This window comes from Pan paniscus, chromosome 19 (genome assembly GCF_029289425.2).
Source record: "Pan paniscus chromosome 19, NHGRI_mPanPan1-v2.0_pri, whole genome shotgun sequence".
Lineage (NCBI taxonomy): Eukaryota > Metazoa > Chordata > Mammalia > Primates > Hominidae > Pan > Pan paniscus.
In genome coordinates, this window is record NC_073268.2 from 67,049,260 (window position 1) to 67,070,048 (window position 20,789).

Here is a 20,789-nt window from a genome sequence, read left to right on the forward strand (position 1 = left end):
GACAGAGTGAGACCTTGTCTCAAAATAAAATGAATATATTAGTGCTCCAGACAGTTTCAAATTCTATTGTTGACCAGGCGCAATGGCTCACGCCTGTAATCAGAGCACTTTGGGAGGCCAAAGCAGGCAGCTCACTTGAGGTCAGGAGTTTGAGACCAGCCTGGTCAACATGGTGAAACCCTGTCTCTACTAAAAATACAAAAATTAGCCAACATGGTGGCGGGCGCCTGTAGTCTCAGCTACTCGGGAAGTTGAGGCAGGAGAATCACTTGAACCTGGGAGGTGGAGGTTGCAGTGAGCCAAGATGGTGCCACTGCACTCCAGCCTGGGTTACAGAGCAAGAGACTCCATCTCAAAAAAAAAACAAAAATTCTATTATGTTCTGTCCAGCTGCCTTATGATTTTCAGAAAAAGCACATTACACTTGAGCCTTCATTTGTAAGTAGAGTTTTCTCCCAAATGTAACTTTATCAGTCTGTAGCAGAAACTAGTGCTTAAAGCCATTATCCTGATGGTTCTTACAGCTATTCAAACTTCGTGATCACAAAAGCATGTAAGTGGTAAGTGTTGGCAGACCAGATCTCTGCTGCTTGCACCCATTATTCCAATACTTCTTCATAGCCTCATTCTGTTCCCTAAAGAACAAAAGCCTCACCATGGAGCTGACAAACAGCTTAGCTCTGTTATTTCCAGTGCTTGTTTCCTTAAAACTTTTTATTGCTCTATACTGCATGGGTAAATGACAAAAGGCTTTTGTAGACTGGTGTCCAAAAAGCTCATGAGACCAAATTTATTTCACTGGTAACCCAGGCAGTGCTGGTTTCTTACTATAAAAGTACATACAAAGTTTTTTAAGACAGCTTTCTCACCAATACTATGTCAACACTGTATCAAATGGACGTTAACTTTCTCACCAATACTATGTCAATACTGTATCAATTGACATTTAGTGAAATGACTCATTTAGTGTTCTTCTCTCCAACTCTTCAGTTTTAAAAAACTCCATCCTCACCAAGCCACTCCAATTTGATACATTGTCAATATCTCTAAATCCTTCAAACCAGCAGGTTGGGTACCCACTTGCAAAAAATTAAATACATAAGCGTTTTTGCTGGGAAAATGAAAATGCTAACATCTAACAATCTGTCCAGCCGTGAATAGATTTTGACCATAAGTTCTCTAGCTACATGCAATGGCTAAACTTTAAAGATTAGTAAAGTGATGTCAATTTTTCTAAGTTCAGTCAGCCGTTTTGTCCAAGCAAGTTTCCTCAGCAAAAACAGAAAACTGATCCAATGCTCTCTCCATATAAATTTCAAATAAATCATCTCAGATTACACGAAGGAATTTCATTTTATCACCTGACTCCTCCATGTCAGCATGACATTTTGAAACTTGCTGTATAGCTAACCTTACCATACCATCTCTATAATGGGGTAGACAAATGTGGACTGAAGAGGGCTGTTAAAAAATAAAGTTGTCCCAAGCACTGGTCAGGCTATAGTTTTGATAGCATTTTTTATGTGGCAAATCACGGTCTGGTGCATTAGTAGAGCAACTGCTTTCCATTATTCCTTCGTGACTCAATGAGTCAGGCCTTTTTCCATCATTAGCATTTACAACATAATAACTCCAGAGGTCGGTCTTCAGAAAACACTTAAAAACAAAGACAATAGGCATTTTTAATTTTAAAGAATTTTAATACAAACTTAATATAAACTATTTCAGTCCCTCTTAACATGTAAGACACTGACTCAAAATACTTTTATACCGTTTTTTTCAAGTATTGCACAATATAGGTACAAAATTAATATTTACGATTACATTTTTCTTCCATAATATATAGCAAAAATCTTTAAACTTTTAACAGAAAATACATTTTTTTGAAAAAGCAAATATTCGTACATTTTAATTCCACCACTAAAGGAATATCCTGTACACAATTTTTAGAATAGTTGATGTCTTTAAGATGGATATTTTACAATTTCAGTAAAAAAAATACAACATGAAGCTGCTGCTGTCACAGATCACTGTAGTAAAAAGATATAAATGCAATACCATGTCGTAGAAACAATATATATATATCCTCTGATATTTTACAAACTTTGTACTAAATTAAATTATACAATTAGAAAAGACCAATAAACCCACTTATTAGTGCCAATTTTTATAAAAAAAAATCAGCCATGTCCTTGCTATATCTTAAATACTGTAAGAGGCCATATCTGAGAGTATACTTTAAAATATACAGTCAGTATAAAATAACTTTGTGCTTGGTTGGCAAATGAAAAATGATGCATGTTTTATTATTATTTTTTTAACCAAGCTTGAATGTATCCTTACTATAAGCTTAAAAAAAAAAATTCTCAAGGAGGTGAAAAAAAAAAATCCCCCTTGGGCCCGTGCATTTTAACTTGTACGATACATTTTCTTTTTTTTTAGTTAGCCATAACAGGCTGGAATTGCTGGTTAGAATACTGCATGTTATTTAAGCTAAAATTCAAGCCATCTACAAAAGACTTCTCATTGAGGCCTCCATAGGCCGCAAACACATCAAAGGCATTACTGTACTGGAGAGGACTGAGGTTAAGGGGGCTGTCACCTGGGAACATTCCATTGGTACTACTACCTTGACCCTGCATATTAGGAAAAATAAATTCCTTGGCATTAGGAGAAAGAGCAGAGGTTTTCTGCTGTTGTTGCTGCTGTGGTGGTGGTGGTGGCGGTGGCGGCTGGGCTGGCTGCTGCTGTTGCTGTGGCTGCTGCTGGCTACCCAAGCCAAGCCCATACAGAGAGTGCATTGAGGAAGAGATGGCTTTCTGCTTCAAGAGGTCATTCACATTCAAGCCGAGGTTGATGGGAGAAGTACGTGCAACCTTGTTGCTACGGCCACTATTCTTCATTTTGGTAGAGCCGAACTTGGTGGCAGCAAAAGTGGCAGTGGTAAAGGTTAAAGGCTGAGTGGACCGGGGCATGAAGGTAGGGCTTACAGCAGCAGAGTGACCAAAAGGAGGCGATGGAGAGCTGGACACTGATGAGGCTGGGTCACTTATGGGCATAAAAACCTGGGCCTCTGGGTTAAAGCTGTTTTTGATCTCCTTATCCAACTCACATCCATTTTCATTATTATCATCCACGTAAAGCACCTTCACTGGTCCCTTTTCACCAATTTGGTAAGAAACCTCAAATGGGTCGATCCAAACACTAAGATCCTGTGGCAGATTGCCACGAACATCATCAATGTCCAAACCACTCTCTTTGGATGCTTGTTCAATCACTGGGTCCACTTTCTCCCCTATGTGTATACATCTAAACCCCGATCCTTTGTATGGCTTTTCAGGATACCAGTGCCCTTCATATTTCTTCTTAAGAAGTCTTTCAAGTTCTTCACCAAAAATGTTGACACGTCTCCTGGGAAGCTTATTGTACAAATACGAAATAATAAAATTTAGTGCTACTTGGATTTCAAGCTGCATAGCTGCTACGCCACAAAATTAGGTTTCAACTCCCCCACCAAAAAAAAAAAAAAAAAAGATGTTCAGTTTGTGGCAGAGAAACAAATTTTCATTCAAAGTGCTGGTATTAGTAGATTATCCTTCACCTTGAGTGATCTTGTTCCTTAAAACAAAAGCAAACATATCCAAATAAGATAAATGTAATATAAGTCCCGTGACCTTCCCCCCTCCAAAGTAATTTCACCTTTCAAAATGTCTAAGATCCTGTGTTAGTCTGCTAAGGATAAAAAGAAAAAGAAAATGTCTACTAGGACAGAAAGCCTGAAAACTGTTACTAGCACAAAATAAACATAAAATAGAAAATCGTTTATTAAAGTTTAAAATCACACAGGAAAATGTAGATTTACAAATGAAATAATGCTTTTAAAAACCTGTTTCTGAATAGAGTTCTAAGAAGAAAAATCTCTAGAACATGCATTCTTCTCTCCTCAGTTCTCACAAGAATATTTATTGTACTCAGCATCCTCCCGCCACCCCCATATATATAGATGCCATTTTTAGGTAGTAATTTTTATTGTTATTCACCAACTTAGAAGTGAATCCACGTTTTAGTTTACTTTGGATATATACTGTTTAAATCTGCTCTGTCACTGACATTTAAAAATTTGGTAAGTTAGGAAGATCATTTTAATTTCCATAGTACATGATGCTAAAATTAAAGACACTGAGTACTAAATGAATTTCATCCTAGTAAATAATTATGAACCAAATTATTCTATATAGTTTCGGCCTTAAGTATACTAAGAGCATACAATATAATAAAATCCAGCTTCTCTGGGCCTTTTGTTTTCAATGTGTATTTTTCTAAATCTGAAAATACCTATTCGGCAGCAAGTATAACAAAAGCAAAGACACAAATTAAAACTATTGATTATTCTTTTTAAGGCCAGGGTTTCTGAGTTTTAGTCTGATTTTTAAAAACCTCCGTCCGTCCCTCTCTCCCTCCCTCCCTCTCACGGTAAGAGCCGGAGAGGCAAGTATGGTAAGGTCGACCTTTAAACGTTTGCTGGATCAGCACTGGGTGGGGATAAGAAAAGATCAAGGGCAAACAGAAGATATTTGCGAAAGGGATCTATTTGCACACTGAAGTTGATTTCAAAGTACGTTTAAAAATCAAGTTGGTCTTAATTCGTCTGTTCTATTTTCCATATTCGTGGTGACAAAGGGAAAAAGAATCTCTGGCTGCCCCCAAACTACAAACACTTTCCAAGTCAAAAGCCTGAGTGCCGGCAGAGGCAGCTGATTAAGCCCAATTGCTTGAAGGTGCAGCCGAGCGAAATTCAGGCTCGGTGGAAGGTAGTTACAAAGCAACGCCTTAAGACAGGCAGGAGTGTGAAGAATTACATAAACAGCCAGTTAGATCTCATTAGATTTCTGCTCACAGCCCTCGGAGCCCAAGCGCTACAGCAGCAGCAACAGCAAGAGGAGGTGGAGGTGGAGGAGGAAGAGAGTACGAGCCTCCTCGGAGAAGGAGGAGGAAGGCCCGGGAAATGGAAGAGCAACCTCTCCCGGCTGGGCACCCAGCACCGAGCAGGTCGGGGCGCCGGGTCAGCCGCTCCCCTCCCCCGCCGTAACCCGACCCGCTGCTCCCCGCCCCGTGGCCCCCGCCCCGGGCTCCTGGGACCCGGCCAGAGCCTGGGGGAGCACCGGTTCCTCGGCACCATTTTCAGCCTCGCGGCCACCGGCCCCTCGAACCCCAGCGTTCCACCGCGAGCTCGTCGCTCCTCCGGGCACCCCAACCCCCCAATTCCCGTCAGCTCGCCCCGGGCCGCCCGTCCCCGGTCAACTGCCCAGGACGAGCCCGACGCGCCGGCGGCCCCTCGGAGCCGCTCCCCTGGGGTCCTGGCGCTGCCCCCTCGGCGCCCAGGGCCGCGACCCCGCCGTCCCCGAGCTCCCGAGGGCCCAGGGCTCGACGCCGCTGCAGCCCCTCCTCCGCCGCCTGGGCCCGGGGCTCCCGTCTCCTCGCCGACCCCGCCCGGCGCCCCGAGATACTTACGGGCTGCTTCGGGGCGGCTTGGACCACAGACCCGCGGCTGGGCGGGGAGCAGCGCGGCAGGGCGGGGGCGCGGGAGGGTCGGGAGCGGCGAGCTCGCCGAGTGCAAGACGTCGCCGCTGCGGGGCTGAGGACAGAGGACAGAGGCCTCGGGCAGGCCTTGGGAGATCGCCGTTGGTGGCTCGGGGTGGCGGGCACGGGGGTCAGACGAGCGCGCTCACTTCTCCACACAGCCCGGTGCCCGGCCCAGCGTCCCCGTAGTGCGCCCGCTCCACGCCGGGCCAGAGCTTCGCTCCTTCTGCCGCGGCGCGCGCCCCGCCTCTCGTTTTATGGCCTCCTCCCCGCCCCCATCCCCTCCGTCGGGGTGCGCGCGCCCGCCCCGCGTCACACAGCTCCGGCGGCGCAGCCATTCCCCGCGCTCCCCGCCCCGCACCCCGGTCCCCCGCCGGCCGGCTCCGCCCCTGCCCTGCCCCCCGACGCCATTGGCCAAGTCCCGCCTGCCCCTGTCCGGACGCGCGGTGGACGCAGGGGTGGGGAAGCCGCACCCTCCGGGCTCCAGGAGGGCCAATGAACCGACGATCGGAGCACTGGGGACGGAATGAAGAGAACGTCTGGAAAGGGACTGTGGGGGTAGACGTGCCAATGAGAGAGAAAGGGGTGGGGTAGGGCGGCTGACGCCCGGTTTAGGCGGAGAGCGCCGGGCAGAGGGGGAGGGGGACGAAGCTGGTGGCGAAGCGGCTCAGGAGAACCGGGACTGGAGGAGCGGCAAGAGTACCCAGAAAGTGCCCTCTCCGCGGGGGTCTGCGGCCAAGGAGGATCCTGCTCGTGGAATAGCTACCAAATCGGCCTCCAGCCCACCCCAGGGGCGGGGTAGAGAAAGGGCAAACTGTGACCGGGACTTGTGCACCCGATTAATTGAATATTAATCACCCCAAGGCCTAGGCCAACCGCCACCCAGAGAGTGGCAGCTGCAGAACCCAAAGACGTGGAGCCGGGCTGGGGGTGGGGAAGGGAGGCCGCCACAGCTCCCGCCCCGCCGGCAGTTTAACTGCTTCCGCAGCCTCAGGCCTCCCGGTGCGACCCCGGCTGCGACTCGGATCCGTTTATTCCAAATGTCCCAGCCCACGCCGTGCCCAGAGTGTGGCGACACGAGGCCAAACTGCGTATGTATCTGTGTCCATGTCTACACACACACGCATGCGTGCATTTCTAGGGCTTGCTGGATCGCAGGTGCACAGAATAAACGCGGTGACTGCTTGTAAAGCGCGTTTAAGATCATTCTTGGCTGAAATATGTGCGGGTACCTAGGGAGTGGGGTAAGAGAGGGACTCGTGGTGGGGGGCGGGTAAGTGCCTTTTTCACAACCTGCCCCAGAGAAATACACGAAATTACATCGGGAGTGGAATCGAGCGTCCTTCTCAGCTAAAAATATTACTCACAGGTAGCAACGACGCCTGATTGGCTGCGCTGGTCCCTTCGCAGCGAGGCGATTGGCTGCCTGGTATCCAGGAGACCGACGTCAAACTCGGACTGGGAAAAGGGGAAAGTCTGGGGGGAGCGAAGGAGGGGACGGGGAGAAAGAAGCAATGAATGAAACGCCCATCGCCTGGCCTTCCCCTTTCCCCTTTCCCCTCTCCTCTCCATTCTTGGAGCACTTCCTGGAAAAACACCAGTTGGGGCGCCGCCTTCCCCTCCAAACGTTGGGGCCTGCACTCTCAACCTGCTATAAGGAAGTTAAACCGCAGCTCACCGAGGAGTAGGGTGTCTACGGGGCGGGCCCGTGTAGACCAGCTGTGCTCCTCGGGCACAAACCCGCCGTACATGTCAGGCCTAGAAGCTTTTGGCTTTGTGGACGCAAAATCTGGTTGGAGCCTCCTTCTCCACCCTGACTCTCCCGCCTCTCGTTTTTAGAAGGAACCGCACTGAGAAAGGGTATTTCTGAAGGCTCAATGCGTAGGAGAAGGGGTGGGAAGATGGGTTTGTGGAATGGGCTGAGGGTGGGGAGTGGTCAGGTGACTGATTTCATGTTTATTGTACAGATTCCTAAAACATAGTTTTACTAAGTGACTCCTTAAATTCTGATTAATGTGATTTTTTTTTTTTTTTTTTTTTTTTAGTGTTTGGGTTTTTTAGTTGCAAACAGGAGTGGAATTGAAATGTGAAAGTATGGCAAAACTGTGAAAGCATTTAAATTAAAATGTCCCTTCCTCTGCATTGAAATGTCATCAAAACGTCAAATATAAATGATTTGTTCAGTTTTCTTTTTTTATTTGTTTGTTTTTGGTTTTCTGTAATGACAAGTCCATCTGTAATAAAAGTGAGTTATTTTTAGTTTTCTAATTAAGCACAGAAATTTCAAGAAACTAGACAGGATATCCTTGGAATGCCTTACCAAAAGAAACACTTCATTTTTCACGTGTTCTAGAAGCACAACTTCTTTTACCATTAGGCAAATAATGGTACTGTACGAAACATCTAGAACTGCGGGACCATGTGTCTTGATTAGTAATTTTATATTGGGGGGGCATATTAGGCATGGCTGAGACTAAAATGTCTAAGGATAGATGAATTGTAATTTTGTCAAACTTATCTGTACTTTTCAATAATTCTCTAAAGAGAAGGGACAAGTTCTCTTTTCTGAATGTCTTCAATCTGTAATTCCAGATTTGAAATATGACAGCAGTCATCTGATAGGTACTGATTAAATATCAGTAGCATTAAAAGCATTTTTAAGTCAGAAATGTAGATGTCAAAAATTTATGAGTTATTGCTGCTTGGCCTAGGAGTGTAAGAAGATGTCTGACCAAATATAAACACACACACACACACCACACAACCACACACGGAGGCCCCATGGCATACTGGAAAAAGCAATGAAGGGTGGGTACTGGGAGGTCTGAGTTTCACACCAGTTTCTATAAACTTTTAGTTTTCTCACCTATAAAAAGGGTTGAATTAGATCATATCTAATGTCTCCTTCAATTAAAAAAAAATTCCACACTTGGCTGGGAGCAGTGGCTTACGCCTGTAATCCCAGCACTTTGGGAGGCTGAGGCAGGCAGATTACCTGAGCTCAGGAATTTGAGACCAGCCTGGCCAACACGGTGAAACCCCGTCTCTACTGAAAATACAAAAATTAGCCAGGTGTAGTGGCACACGCCTGTAATCCCAGCTACTTGGGAGGCTGAGGCAGGAGAATTGCTTGAGCCTGGGAGATGGAGGTTGCAGTGCGCTGAGATCGTGCCACTGCACTCCTGCTGGCTGACAGAGCGAGACTCTCTCTCAAAAAAATAAATAAATAAAATATTCCGCCCTTAAAACTCAATGTTCCTAACATACATACTGCAGCTGTTTTTCAAAGACAGATTGCAAGTCAGGGCGTGGTGGCTCTCGCCTGTAATCCCAGTACTTTGGGAGGCCAAGGTGGGCGGATAATCTGAGGTCGGGAGCTCGAGATCAGCTTGACCAACGTGGAGAAACCCTGTCTCTACTAAAAATACAAAATTAGCCTGGCATGGTGGCGCATGCCTGTAATCCCAGCTACTCGGGAGGCTGAGGCAGGAGAATCACTTGAACCAGGGAGGCAGAGGTTGCGGTGAGCTGGGATCGCGCCATTGCACTCCAGCCTAGGCAACAGGAGCAAAACTTCGTTTCAAAAAAGAAAAAAAATACATATATATGGATTGCAAATAAAAGGGAAAACTGATTCACATCTCTGAACATTGCCAGTCACGAGGTATAAAATGTTCTTTATCCAAGTTTTGCATATGGCTTATTATTATCTAACATTTACTTTGGAATTGTGCAGGGGAGTGGAGGGCTAACTGCTAATTGTGCAGGGAATTAGACTTATGGAGGAAAAAAGAATTTGATATTAGGCTCCAAGTGTATCACAATCAAGAGGTATTCCTCTCTCTGAGCAAATAACAGTCACTAGAAACTACAGCCTTTGCCTTTCACATCCCTACATTCTACACAATTCCCAGTGGGCCCTTACAATAAAGGTAATCGTTTGGTAAAAAATAACTTCCAATATCTTCATAAAATACAGTTCTTGAAAGTGCCTTGAATTATTACCTAATCCACACAAGGACACACACATGCAACACCTTGATTTCTGAGATAGAGACATCCTAAGCTTTCTAATTCTTAATATGCTTCCTTGTAAATTGAGAAAGGGTTACAGGAGAATAGCTATCACATGGTGTATAATTATTAATACTCATTTTACTTCTTTTTTTTTTTTTTTTTTTTTTTAAGACAGAGTCTCACTCTGTCGCCAGGCTGGAGTGCAGTGGCACAATCTCGGCTCACTGCAACCTCTGCCTTCCGGGTTCAAGTGATTCTCCTGCCTCAGCCTCCCAAGTAGCTGGGACTACAGGCATGCGCCACCACTCCCAGCTAACTTTTGTATTTTTAGTAGAGATGGGGTTTCACCATGTTGGCCAGGATGGTCTCTATCTCTTGACCTCGTGATCCGCCCACCTCGGCCTCCCAAAGTGTTGGGATTACCGGCATGAGCCACCGCACCCGGCCGACTCATTTCACTTCTAAGGAATCAACCTTTTACCTTTATTTGAAAATAAGACAGGCAGGGCAAGGTGGCTCACATGCTCATAATGCCAGCATTTTAGGAGGCTTGAGGCGGGAGGATCCCTTGAGCCGAGAAGTTCGAGATCAGCCTATGCAACACAGTGAGACCCCTATCTCTATTTTATTTAAAAAAAAAAAAAAAAAAGGCGGGAGTGGTGATGCACACCTGTAGTCTCAGCTACTTGGAAGGCTGAGGTGGGAGAATCTCTTGAGACAAGGAGGTGGAGACCAGCCTATGCAGCATAGCGAGGCCGTTTCTATTTTATTTTCTTTTATTTTTTAAAAATTAGCTGGGCGTGGTGGCGCACACCTGTAGTTCCAGCTACTTGGAAGGCCAAGGCAGGAGGATCTCTTGAGACCAGGAGGTCGAGGCTGCAGTGAGCAGTGATCGTGCCACTGCACTCCAGCCTGAGCAACAGAGGGAGGCCTTGTCTCAAACTAACAACAACAAAAAAACCCCATAATGTTCTTATCGTGATTTTTATTTATTTCTTTTTAAACGGTCATGCAACATAAATCATAGCACACACATTTTTAAATTATTATTATTAATTTTTTTTGAGACAGAGTCTCGCTCTGCGCCCAGGCTGGAGTGCAGCTCACTGCAGCCTCCCGGGTTCAAGTGATTCTTCCACCTCAGCCTCCCGAGTAGCTGGGATTACAGGCACCTGCTATCATGCCCAGCTAATTTTTGTATTTTTGTAGAGACAGGGTTTCACCATGTTGGCCAGGCTGGTCTTGAACTGCAGGGGTTACAGGCGTGAGCCACTATGCCTGGCCTAAAATTAATTTTTTAAATCATGCTCTAGTCATTGAGTTATTGAAAACCAAGTAAACCAGTTCTCTTCTAAACATTTCTCAAAAAAAGGCAATCCAGTTACGTCTGAGGAAACCTCAGTGTGGTTTCCTGTGGCTTTTCACATGGGTTTGTAGTGGAGGGCTATATAGTCTCCAGAAGACACTGGCACACAGACATTTGTAATTAAAAGATAACTAGATAATGTTGAACAAGCCTACTAAAGCAACGTGGTCTGATAGCAGAATGTTTCTTATAATTTGCTCACTTTCTATTATCTTGATGAACAAAATCCAAACCAAATTTTGCAATTTCTTTCCATTAGCCAAGGAGGAAGATTTTGATTTCAGTAAAGAGATTATAGTGCGGGTTCTAGGAGTGATACGGTGTTCATGACATTCTAAGTACAAAGAACATTTATATAAAGTACTCTGAGAGCAAATGTTATTAGAGTACTTTAAATACATTTAAAGCATGGGTTGCATATGTTATTATGCAGCTCTGCTTACTAAAATAGAATGTGATTTTATATATATAACCAATTGTGGCAGACACTGTTGCCAGCTCACCCGTTTCCCATGCCCCATCCTCATTCCCTTTTCTTCCTGACTAAAGAGGCTAGAAGAGCTAAATGCATGTTTTCCCAGGCTTCATTGCAGTAGAGGTGGCACTGTGACACTGTTCTGCAGATAAGATGTAAACAGAAGTCAGCTGGGATGGTTTCTGAGGGTGCTATGCTTTTCCTATCAGAGAGGTTTGTTCTAGTTACTATTGCTGCATGAAAAACTATCCAAAACACGCATTTACTGTGGCACAAAAGGTCAATTTTATTATACCCTTGGATCCTGTAGGTAAGAAATTCAGGCTTGGCCTGGTGGCTCACACCTGTAATCCCAGCACTTTGGGAGGCCAAGGAGGGTGGATCACTTGAGGTTAGGAGTTCGAGACCAGCCTGGCCAACATGGCAAAACCCCCTCTCTACTAAAAATACAAAAAAATTAGCCAGGCATAGTGGTTTGTGTCTGTAATCCCAGCTACTCAGGAAGCTGAGGCAGGAGAATGACTTGAACCCAGGAGGCAAAGGTTGCAGTGAGCCAAGATAGCATCACTGCACTCCAGCCTGGGTGACAGAGAGAGATTCCGTCTTAAAAAAAAAAAAAAATTCAGACAGGGCACAAGGGGATGGATAGCTTATCACTGCTCCATAGTGTCTGGAACCTCAGCTGGAAAGGCTCAAATGCTCAAGTATCATCTGAAGCAGGTCTAACAGAACTTCCTCCAGTGATGGGAATATGCCATATCCGTGCTGTCAAATATAATAGCCACATGCGGCTCTTGAGCACTTGAAATGTGGCCAGTGTGACTGAGGAACTGAATTTTTACTTTAATTTAGTTTTAATGAAATTTAGATTTAAATAATCACATGTGGACAGCAGCTTCTGAATTGGACAGCATGGACCTGGAGGCTTTTTCAAAGCACATGTCTAGCACCTGGGCTGCAGTGACTCAAGGGCTGGGCTTAGTTGGCACTGTTGTTTGGAGCGTTTCCACATGGCCTCTGAATTTCCCCTGTGGTTTGGGCTTCTTACAGCGTGGCAGTTGAGAGGAAGCAGAGCAGTTTCTGGAGAGTGAGCTTTTTAAAAATTAAAACCATTTTTTTCAAGTTTTTTCTAGAGATAGGGTCTTGCTGTGTTGCCCAGGCTGGTCTCAAACTCCTGGCCTCAAACAATCCTCCTGCCTTGGCCTCCCAAAGCAGTGGGATTACAGGCATGAGCTACCATACCTGGCCACCATGGAAGCTGCCACCATGGAAGCTGCCACCATGGAAGCTGCATGGCCTTTTATGACCCAGTCTCATAAGTCACAATGCACCACTTCCATTACACCCTAATGGTCAAAGTAACCACCAGCCAGATTCAAGGGGAGGGGACATAACCACCACCTCTCATGGAGGAGTGTCAAAGAATTTGAGGCCATTTTTAAAAATTACCACTGGGTCACTTCTCTCTTCTTCCTGCCTTGAACATGGATCTCATGGCAGGAGCTGCAGCAGCTCCTACTGAATAAACCATGAATAAAACGCAAGTTAATCACAGGGACAGGGGTTCTCACCAATGCTAGTCACTGCCTAGGTCTGGTCCACTTTTTAACCGACATTAAGTGTTCCATGACTTGCAGCTGAAGTATTTCCAGCAAAAACACTAATTTTACATCTTTTAAGGAAACCTGAACTTGATTTTCAAAAAAGCCAAAATAAATTTTTCCTCTAATCTAAAATATCAGGGCTTCTTTCTCATTATAAAACCTGGAAATGCTCATTATAGCAAATTTGGAACACATAGAAATAAAGAAGAAAATAACAATCATCTTTAATCTCCCCATGCAGTGCTAACCATCTTGCTCCATTTCTTTCTGAATGAGTTTCTATCACACACGCAATTTTCTATCCTGCAGTTCACTTAACATTACATTTTTCCTATTTTCTCCTGACATTAGGCATTTGTCACAATCATCATTTTTAATGACTGCATATTATATTCCACTCTATGGATTTAGAATAATTTATTTAACCATTGCTGGGCATCTAAGTTGTTGAAAATGTTTCTGTATTAAAAACAAACATATTTAACAGGCATTTTTATATGTAAATCTTTAGCTACCTCTCTATTTCCCTGAGCTAGATTCTATAAGCAAACTTAGTGAGTGGAAGAGAAGGAATATTTTTTAAGGCTGGTAACATAATGACAATCCACCTTCCAGAGAGATTGTACTTTTTTACCTTCCCAGAGGATACGCATTGCAAAATCACTACATTTTTAGCCAGCGTTGCCTACTAAAAAATTTTTTTCTATCCTTGGCTAATTTGGTAGGTAAAATGATATCTGTTGTTTAATTTTTATTTCTTTGATTACATGTAGGATGAATAGAGTTTGACATGTTTGTCAGCTCATTGTACTACTGTTTTTATAAATTTTTTATCTATGCCTTTTCTCCATGTTTCTCTTAGAGGTCTTTGTGTTTTGCTTCAATTTGTATGAGTATCTTGCATATTGTGTACAGATACGTGGCTGAAGAGGATCCTGGTCATAAACCTCACTCTAGAACTTGCCCAAACATTTTAAACATGTGATTTTGATGCCTAGAACCTTGCTTTTCAATCTACTGTTTCACTTTATAAGGTCCTGACTAACTCCTGGGTTATCCATAAATGCTTAAAAAAAAAAAAAAAAAAAGCAAGCCAGGTACAGTGGTACCTATAAGCCTAGCACTTTGGGAGGCTGAGATGGGAGAGAGGATCATTTGAGGCCACGAGGTTGAGACCAGCCTGGGCAACATAGTGAGATCCCTGTCTCTACAAAAAAAATAAAAATATTAGTAGGGTATAGTGGCAAGCACCCGTAGTCCCAGCTACTAAGGAAGTTTGAGGTGGGAGTATCCCTTGAGCCCAGGAGTTCCAAGCGGCAAGTGATCATTCCATAGCACTCCAGCCTGGGTGACAGAGCAAGACCTTTTCTCAAAAACAAACAAACAAACAAAAACAGTTCTAATCATTTTTACTTAGGCCTCTGTCTTCTTGACCTTTCTGTCACATTTCACACTGTTTACTAATAACTACTTCAAATATTTCCTTTTGACTTTTAAGACTTTGCCCATTGTATTAACATTGGATGTCCTAACATGGCCCCCACTTCCTATCTCAGCTGCAGTGGAGCAGAGAAGAAAAATTATGAATTCAAAATTAGAGAATTTGTGTTTGGGTCTTGCCACCTGGTATTAGTTGGGTATGGCTGCTCTGAGTCTCAGCCCTCATCTTATAAATAATTAGAAGCAATAATTACCCTCAGAGTTGTGTGAGAATCAAATGAGGTGACGCCTGTGAAAACGCTCTATGAACCATCAAGCCCCCCATAAATGTGAATATTTTCTTCCTTCCTCTCCCCCTCCCTCTTCCCCTCCTTCCCTACTTTCTCCTCCTCCTCTCCTCCTTCTCTTCCTTCTTTGCTTCTTACATCTGGGAGAAATTCAAGTATCATTTGATTCAGCTCAAGTAAAAATACATGTGAAATTGCTTTTAAACTACAAACAAGTATTATTAACACTCTCTTCTGTCAGATACAGTGTTGCCAACTCAGTCCTTTTCACCTTCAAAAAACCTCTCAGAATCCCATGGCTTGATGTTTTATATTATTATTTAATTATTAGTTTATTTAGCCTTCCGTGTGTTTATGTCCTAGCCTTTGTTGGATTCCAAGCTTTTTAAGAGCAGAAAGCATGTACCTTTACACGAGCTTTATAGTGCCTTGCAGTCAATCAGTATTGACTGATGGCTTTGCTAGGTCACTGCTTAATCCAATGAAAGAACACAGAATATTTGAGGAAGGGTAAGTGGCTCAGAGTGGCTGCTGTGGATGGTTCAGAGGTGAGAATCTAGAGAGGAGGCTGGTTGGTAGGCAGAGGCCAGATTACCAAGGGTCTTGTATTAGGAAATCAGGAATTTTGCCTTTGACAGATGGGAAGATGTTGGGTGATTTTTCAGTTGGGAAATGACATTATTGGAATTCTGTTTGGAGCACATTTTATTTATCTCTAAATGCCCCAGAGCGTAGTACATTACTTGATACTTAGGAATTGCCCTGCCAATGTGTGTTCAATTGCTAGACGTAGTTTTATCACCCAGTGGAATATTCTTCAATTGTTTGGTTGTTCTGAAGAAGAAATACTTACTGTCTTTTAAGGAAGATACAGACCCCACCTGGAGACCAATACTTCTATCCACTTGGGAACAAAAGGAAACGTTTTGGCCGGGCGCGGTGGCTCACGCCTGTCATCCCAACACTTTGGGAGGCTGAGGTGGATGAATCACTTGAGGCCAGGAGTTTGAGACCAGCCTGGCCAAGATGGTAAAATCCCATCTCTACTAAAAATACAAAAAGTAGCCAGCTGTTGTGGTGCGTGCCTGTAGTTCCAGCTACTTGGGAGGCTGAGGCATGAGAATTGCTTGAACCCAGGAGATGGAGGTTGCAGAGAGCCGAGATCATGCCACTGCACTACAGCCTGGGTGACAGAACGAGACTCTGTCACAAAAAAAAAAAAAAAGAAAAGAAAAGAAAAGAAAAAATAAAAGATTATGTGGCAAGGTATTAAGTAAAAAAAACTTTTGGTTTCTGAAAAAACTAAAACCTTTCTGTAGAAAATTCTACTGTGGTACCAGGAGGGTTGATTACTTCCACCTTTCCTTGTTGTTAGCCTAGACAACATCAGTTCCCCTTTCTTCCAGCAACAGTTGCGATTTTTGTGTGAGAACCTATCCCTCTCCCACCCTTCACACATGAGCTTCCAGTGAGACTCTTGACAAGGCAAAAGCCAGCGAAAGCATCACATTCTCCTAACTACTGTGATGGGTTTAGGGATGGCTGATCAGAGCCAATAACTCAATTCTGGGACTTCGGTCTGAGGTCTTGGGATAAGGACTCTTTCCCATGAAATATGAACCTGGAAGTATTCATTGTTGAGGCTCCCAGGGCCATCTTAGTACCACAAGGAGAGAGCCTGTCAGAGAATGCAGCTAACCCAGGTAAAACCAAGAAAAACCAAGTCCTGGAAACAGCCTTTTGAGCAGCCCCTGAATCAACTTTACCTGGACTTTCAGCTACAGGCTGTCTTAGCATAGGTTCCTAAATAAGCAGAGCCCAAGGCAAAGGGCTTTGTGCTACCACTTTATTTTTTATTTTTATTTATTTATTTATTTATTTATTTATTTATTTCGCTCTGTCGCCCAGGCTGGAGTGCAATCATGCTATCTCAGCTCACTGCAACCTCCGCCTCCCGGGTTCAAGCGATTCTCCTGCCTCAGCCTCCTGAGTAGCTGGGATTACAGTCGCGTGCCACCACCCCAGCTAATTTTGTATTTTTAGTAGAGATAGGGTTTTGCCATGTTGGTCAGGCTGGTCTTGAACTCCTGATCTCAGGCGATCCACCTGCCTTGGCCTCCCAAAGTGCTGGGATTACAGGTGAGAGCCACTGTGCCTGGCCTTATTTTATTTAATTTTTTTTGAGACGGAGTCTTACTCTGTCCTCAACCAGGCTGGAGTGCAGTGGTATGATCTCAGCTTACTGCAACCTCCACCTCCCAGGTTCAAGGGATTCTCCTGCCTCAGCCTCCCTAGTGGCTGGGATTACAGGTGCCTGCCACCACGCCCAGCTAATTTTTGTATATTTAGAAGAGACGGGGTTTCACCATGTTGGCCAGGCTGGTGTCGAACTCCTAACCTCAGTTTGCTACCACTTTAAGAGGGAGTGAAATCCCAGGAAGCAGGAGAGAGGGGCGAAGAGAGTAAAACAGCAAAGGAGGAGAACCTATTCCAGGTTGCGTTATTAAACCAATTGCTGTTAAGTAAAATTGCTTGATTCCATGGATTAGTCCTCCAAGAAGCCCTATAAACTGTATCCCTTTATGTGAGAAAAGAAAGGGGAGAATTCATCCATTGGTTCCCATCTCCCGCTGGTCAAAGAATTTATGCCATGTTGCATAACTGTATTGCATGGGTGTGTGTCCCGTCTCTCCAAGAGGCCTGCATTGTCATGAGAGCAGGCCAGTAGCTTCTACTGCCCTGTGCCTACACCATCCACAGAATGCTTAGTAAATATTTGACTGAACTGACTTTTTATAAAGTTCAGCATTCTGCTATTTGATCATTTGCATCCCAATGTGTTTTCCCCAATTTGTGCTGTTTTATTAACCTGTTAAATGTTATCATTTGAGTGGTACTTACACAATCAATTGCCAGCTGATTTCACATACTCAGTGGCATTTGGATTCTAAAGCCAAATCATTATCCTTCTATTCTCAATATGTTTAAAATCAAAAAATGTTAAATGACATGTAAACTAGCTCCAAGAGATTCGATATTGACCAACACAGGGATTCCAGAAACTAAGAATGGAGAGACCAAGGGGAAAGAAATAACTAAAGAACTCAGAGAAGAAAAAATTGATGTATCAGTTAAGTAATAATTAAAGTTTTGGCTAACATAATTAATAAACTTGACTTGGTAGATATCGGTGTTCTTATAGGACTTTCCACATATAGACATGCTTTTCAACAACCCATGGACTAGTTTTAAAATTGCCTGTGTAATACGTAACCAAGAAAATTTACATAAATTCCCCCAAATAAAAACCTTATGACCTATACTGTTCATAGATCATTAAAGCTAGAAATTAACAACAAATATAGCAAAACATCTCTTTACTTGCATTTTTTTTTTCAGACAGGGTCTCACCCTATGCCCAGGCTGGAGTGCAATGGTGTGATCACAACACTGGAAGGTTAAGGCAGGAGGATCGCTTGGGCCCAGGATTTCGAGACCAGCCTGGGCAACATGGTGTGACCCTGCCTTTACAAAAATTTTTAAAAACTAAAAAAACCAAACAGAGCTTATTAAATGATTAAGAGCATACTATGTACAACTACATTAAATTTACAATCCTTAAGGAAAATGTAAATCATCTAAATTGATTTAAGAAATAGTATCAAACCTAAATAGACCACCAACAATGGAAAAAAACTGGTTTAAGATCTACCTCCAAAAAAGACACAAAGCCAAGGTGGTTTTACGGTAAGCTCTGCCAAAAAAATTCCTGTATTTGAATTTTCAGAGCTTAGGGAAGCATGAAGGTCTTGAAGTTCTTATAAACTCACTCTACGAGTTGGTATAACACGGATACCAAAGTGGACAATGATTTGAGCAACAACAACAGAAGATAAAACCAGGCACGGTGGCTCACGCCTATAATCCTAGCACTTTGGGAGGCCGAGACAGGCACATGGCTTGAGCTCAGGAGTTTGAGACCAGCCTAGGCAACATAGCAAAACCCTGTCTCTAGAAAAAAAAAATACAAAAATTGGCTGGATGTGGTGGTGTGCACCTGTAGTCCCAGCTACTTGGGGAGCTGAGGCAGGAGGATCACTTGAACCTGGAAGGTCAAGGTTGCAGTGAGCCAAGATCACACCATTGCGCTTCAGCCTGGGTAAAAAAATGAGACCCGGTCTCAATCAATCAACCAATCAATCAATAACGAAAGCCTAAATTTGCTTATGAATACAGATTTTAAAATCCTAAATGAAATATTAGCAAATTGGATGAGTGTATTAAAAGTATAATGCAAGGATGGCTCAACATTAGGATATCTGTTAATGCAATTCACTATATTAATAAACCAAAAGGGAGGAATGACCTTTTCAACTGATGCAACCAAAAAAGCATTTAACGAAATCTAATACTCTTTCATGATTAAAAACAAAACTCTTTTTTTGTTTTGAAATAGAGAATGACATGTCTTTAACTTGATAAAGTATCCATCAGAAACCTACAGCAAAGGTTGTACTAATGGGGAAGTGTTAGAAACTTTTTTTTTTTTTTTTGAGACAGATTCTCACTCTATCGCCCAGGCTGGAGTGCAGTGGCATGATCTCAGCTCACTGCAGCCTCCACCTCACAGGTTCAGGCAATTCTGTTGCCTCAGCCTCCCAAGTAGCTGGGATTACAGGTGCCTGCCAAAATGGCTGGCTAATTTTTGTATTTTAGTAGAGATGGGGTTTCACCATGTTGGCCAGGCTGGTTTCGAACTCCTGACCTCAAGTAATCTGCCCACCTCTGCCTCCCAAAGTGCTGGGATTACAGGCGTGAGCCACCGTGCCTGGCCTAGAAACATCTTAAAGTCAGTATTGAGACAAGCAGGGTTGATACCATTGCCATTAGTCAGTATTGAGACAAACAGTGTTGGTACCATTGCCATTATTAAACAAGCCTGGAGTACCTAGCCATTTTAATAAGACAAGAAAAGGAAATATGAGGTATACATCATAAGAGGCTGAGGTGGGAGGATCACTTGAGCCCGAGAGGTCAAGGCTACAGTGATCTGTGATTGCCCCACTTCCCTCAGCCTGGGTGACAGAACGAGACCCTGTCTCAAAATAATAAGAATAAGAAAAAATATATATCTATATTCATATATATATAAGAATATATATATTCCTATATATAGGAATATATATATTCCTATATATATATAGGAATATATATATTCATATATAAGAATATATATATAATTTATATATAAGAATATATATAATTTATATATATTTATATATATAATTTATATATAAGAATATATATAATTTATATATATATTTATACATATAAATATATATAAATTATATATTATATATTATATATAAATTATATATTATATATTATATATAAATTATATATTATATATTATATATAAATTATATATTATATATTATATATAAATTATATATTATATATTATATATAAATTATATATTATATATTATATATAAATTATATATTATATATTATATATAAATTATATATTATATATTATATATAAATTATATATTATATATTATATATATAATATATATATTTTATAATATATATATATTTTTTTTTTGAGACAGAGTCTTGCTCTGTTGCCCAAGCTGGAGTGCAGTGGCACAATCTCAGCTCACTGCAACCTCCATCTCCTGGGTTCAAGCAATTCTTCTGCCTCGGCCTCCCAAGTAGCTGGGATTACAGGCATGTACCACCATGCCTGGCTAATTTTTGCATTTTTAGTAGAGACGGGATTTCATCATGTTGGCCAGGCTGGTCTCGAACTCCTGACTTCAGGTGATCTACCCCCCCTCCCCCAGCCTCCCAAAGTGGTGGGATTACAGGCATGAGCCACTGCACTCGGCCTAGAAGAATAATATTTTCTAATATGGTTGAATAATTTTGATGTATCTTGTACTTTGTGGCTGTTGGTGAGTTGAATTCATATAGATGGAGAAGATACTATGTACCAGTTATTGTTCTTCCTGCTTT

At 42.8% G+C, this 20,789-nt stretch overlaps 1 protein-coding gene and 1 long non-coding RNA gene across 2 annotated transcripts in view; one reads left to right on the forward strand and one right to left on the reverse strand.

Moving 5' to 3' along the window:
- Positions 1–1,679: 1,679 nt before the first annotated feature.
- TOB1 (transducer of ERBB2, 1) lies at positions 1,680–5,869 on the reverse strand. Its single transcript, XM_008970641.5, has 2 exons — positions 5,512–5,869; positions 1,680–3,618 (listed from the first exon to the last, which is right to left on the reverse strand). The coding sequence occupies exon 2, from the start codon at positions 3,474–3,476 to the stop codon at positions 2,439–2,441; it is 1,038 nt and encodes a 345-aa protein (XP_008968889.1). The 5' UTR covers positions 3,477–3,618; positions 5,512–5,869; the 3' UTR covers positions 1,680–2,438.
- Positions 5,870–6,535: 666 nt separating this feature from the next.
- LOC117976559 (uncharacterized) overlaps positions 6,536–20,789 on the forward strand; it is a 55,166-nt gene continuing 40,912 nt past the window's right edge. Inside the window, exon 1 of the long non-coding RNA XR_008621566.2 lies at positions 6,536–6,671. This is a non-coding gene — a long non-coding RNA (uncharacterized LOC117976559). The remainder of the gene's footprint in view (positions 6,672–20,789) is intronic.

Excerpts from the sequence above, each read along its gene's own strand:
- TOB1 (XM_008970641.5), bottom strand. The coding sequence starts at position 3,476 with ATGCAGCTTGAAATCCAAGTAGCACTAAATTTTATTATTTCGTATTTG.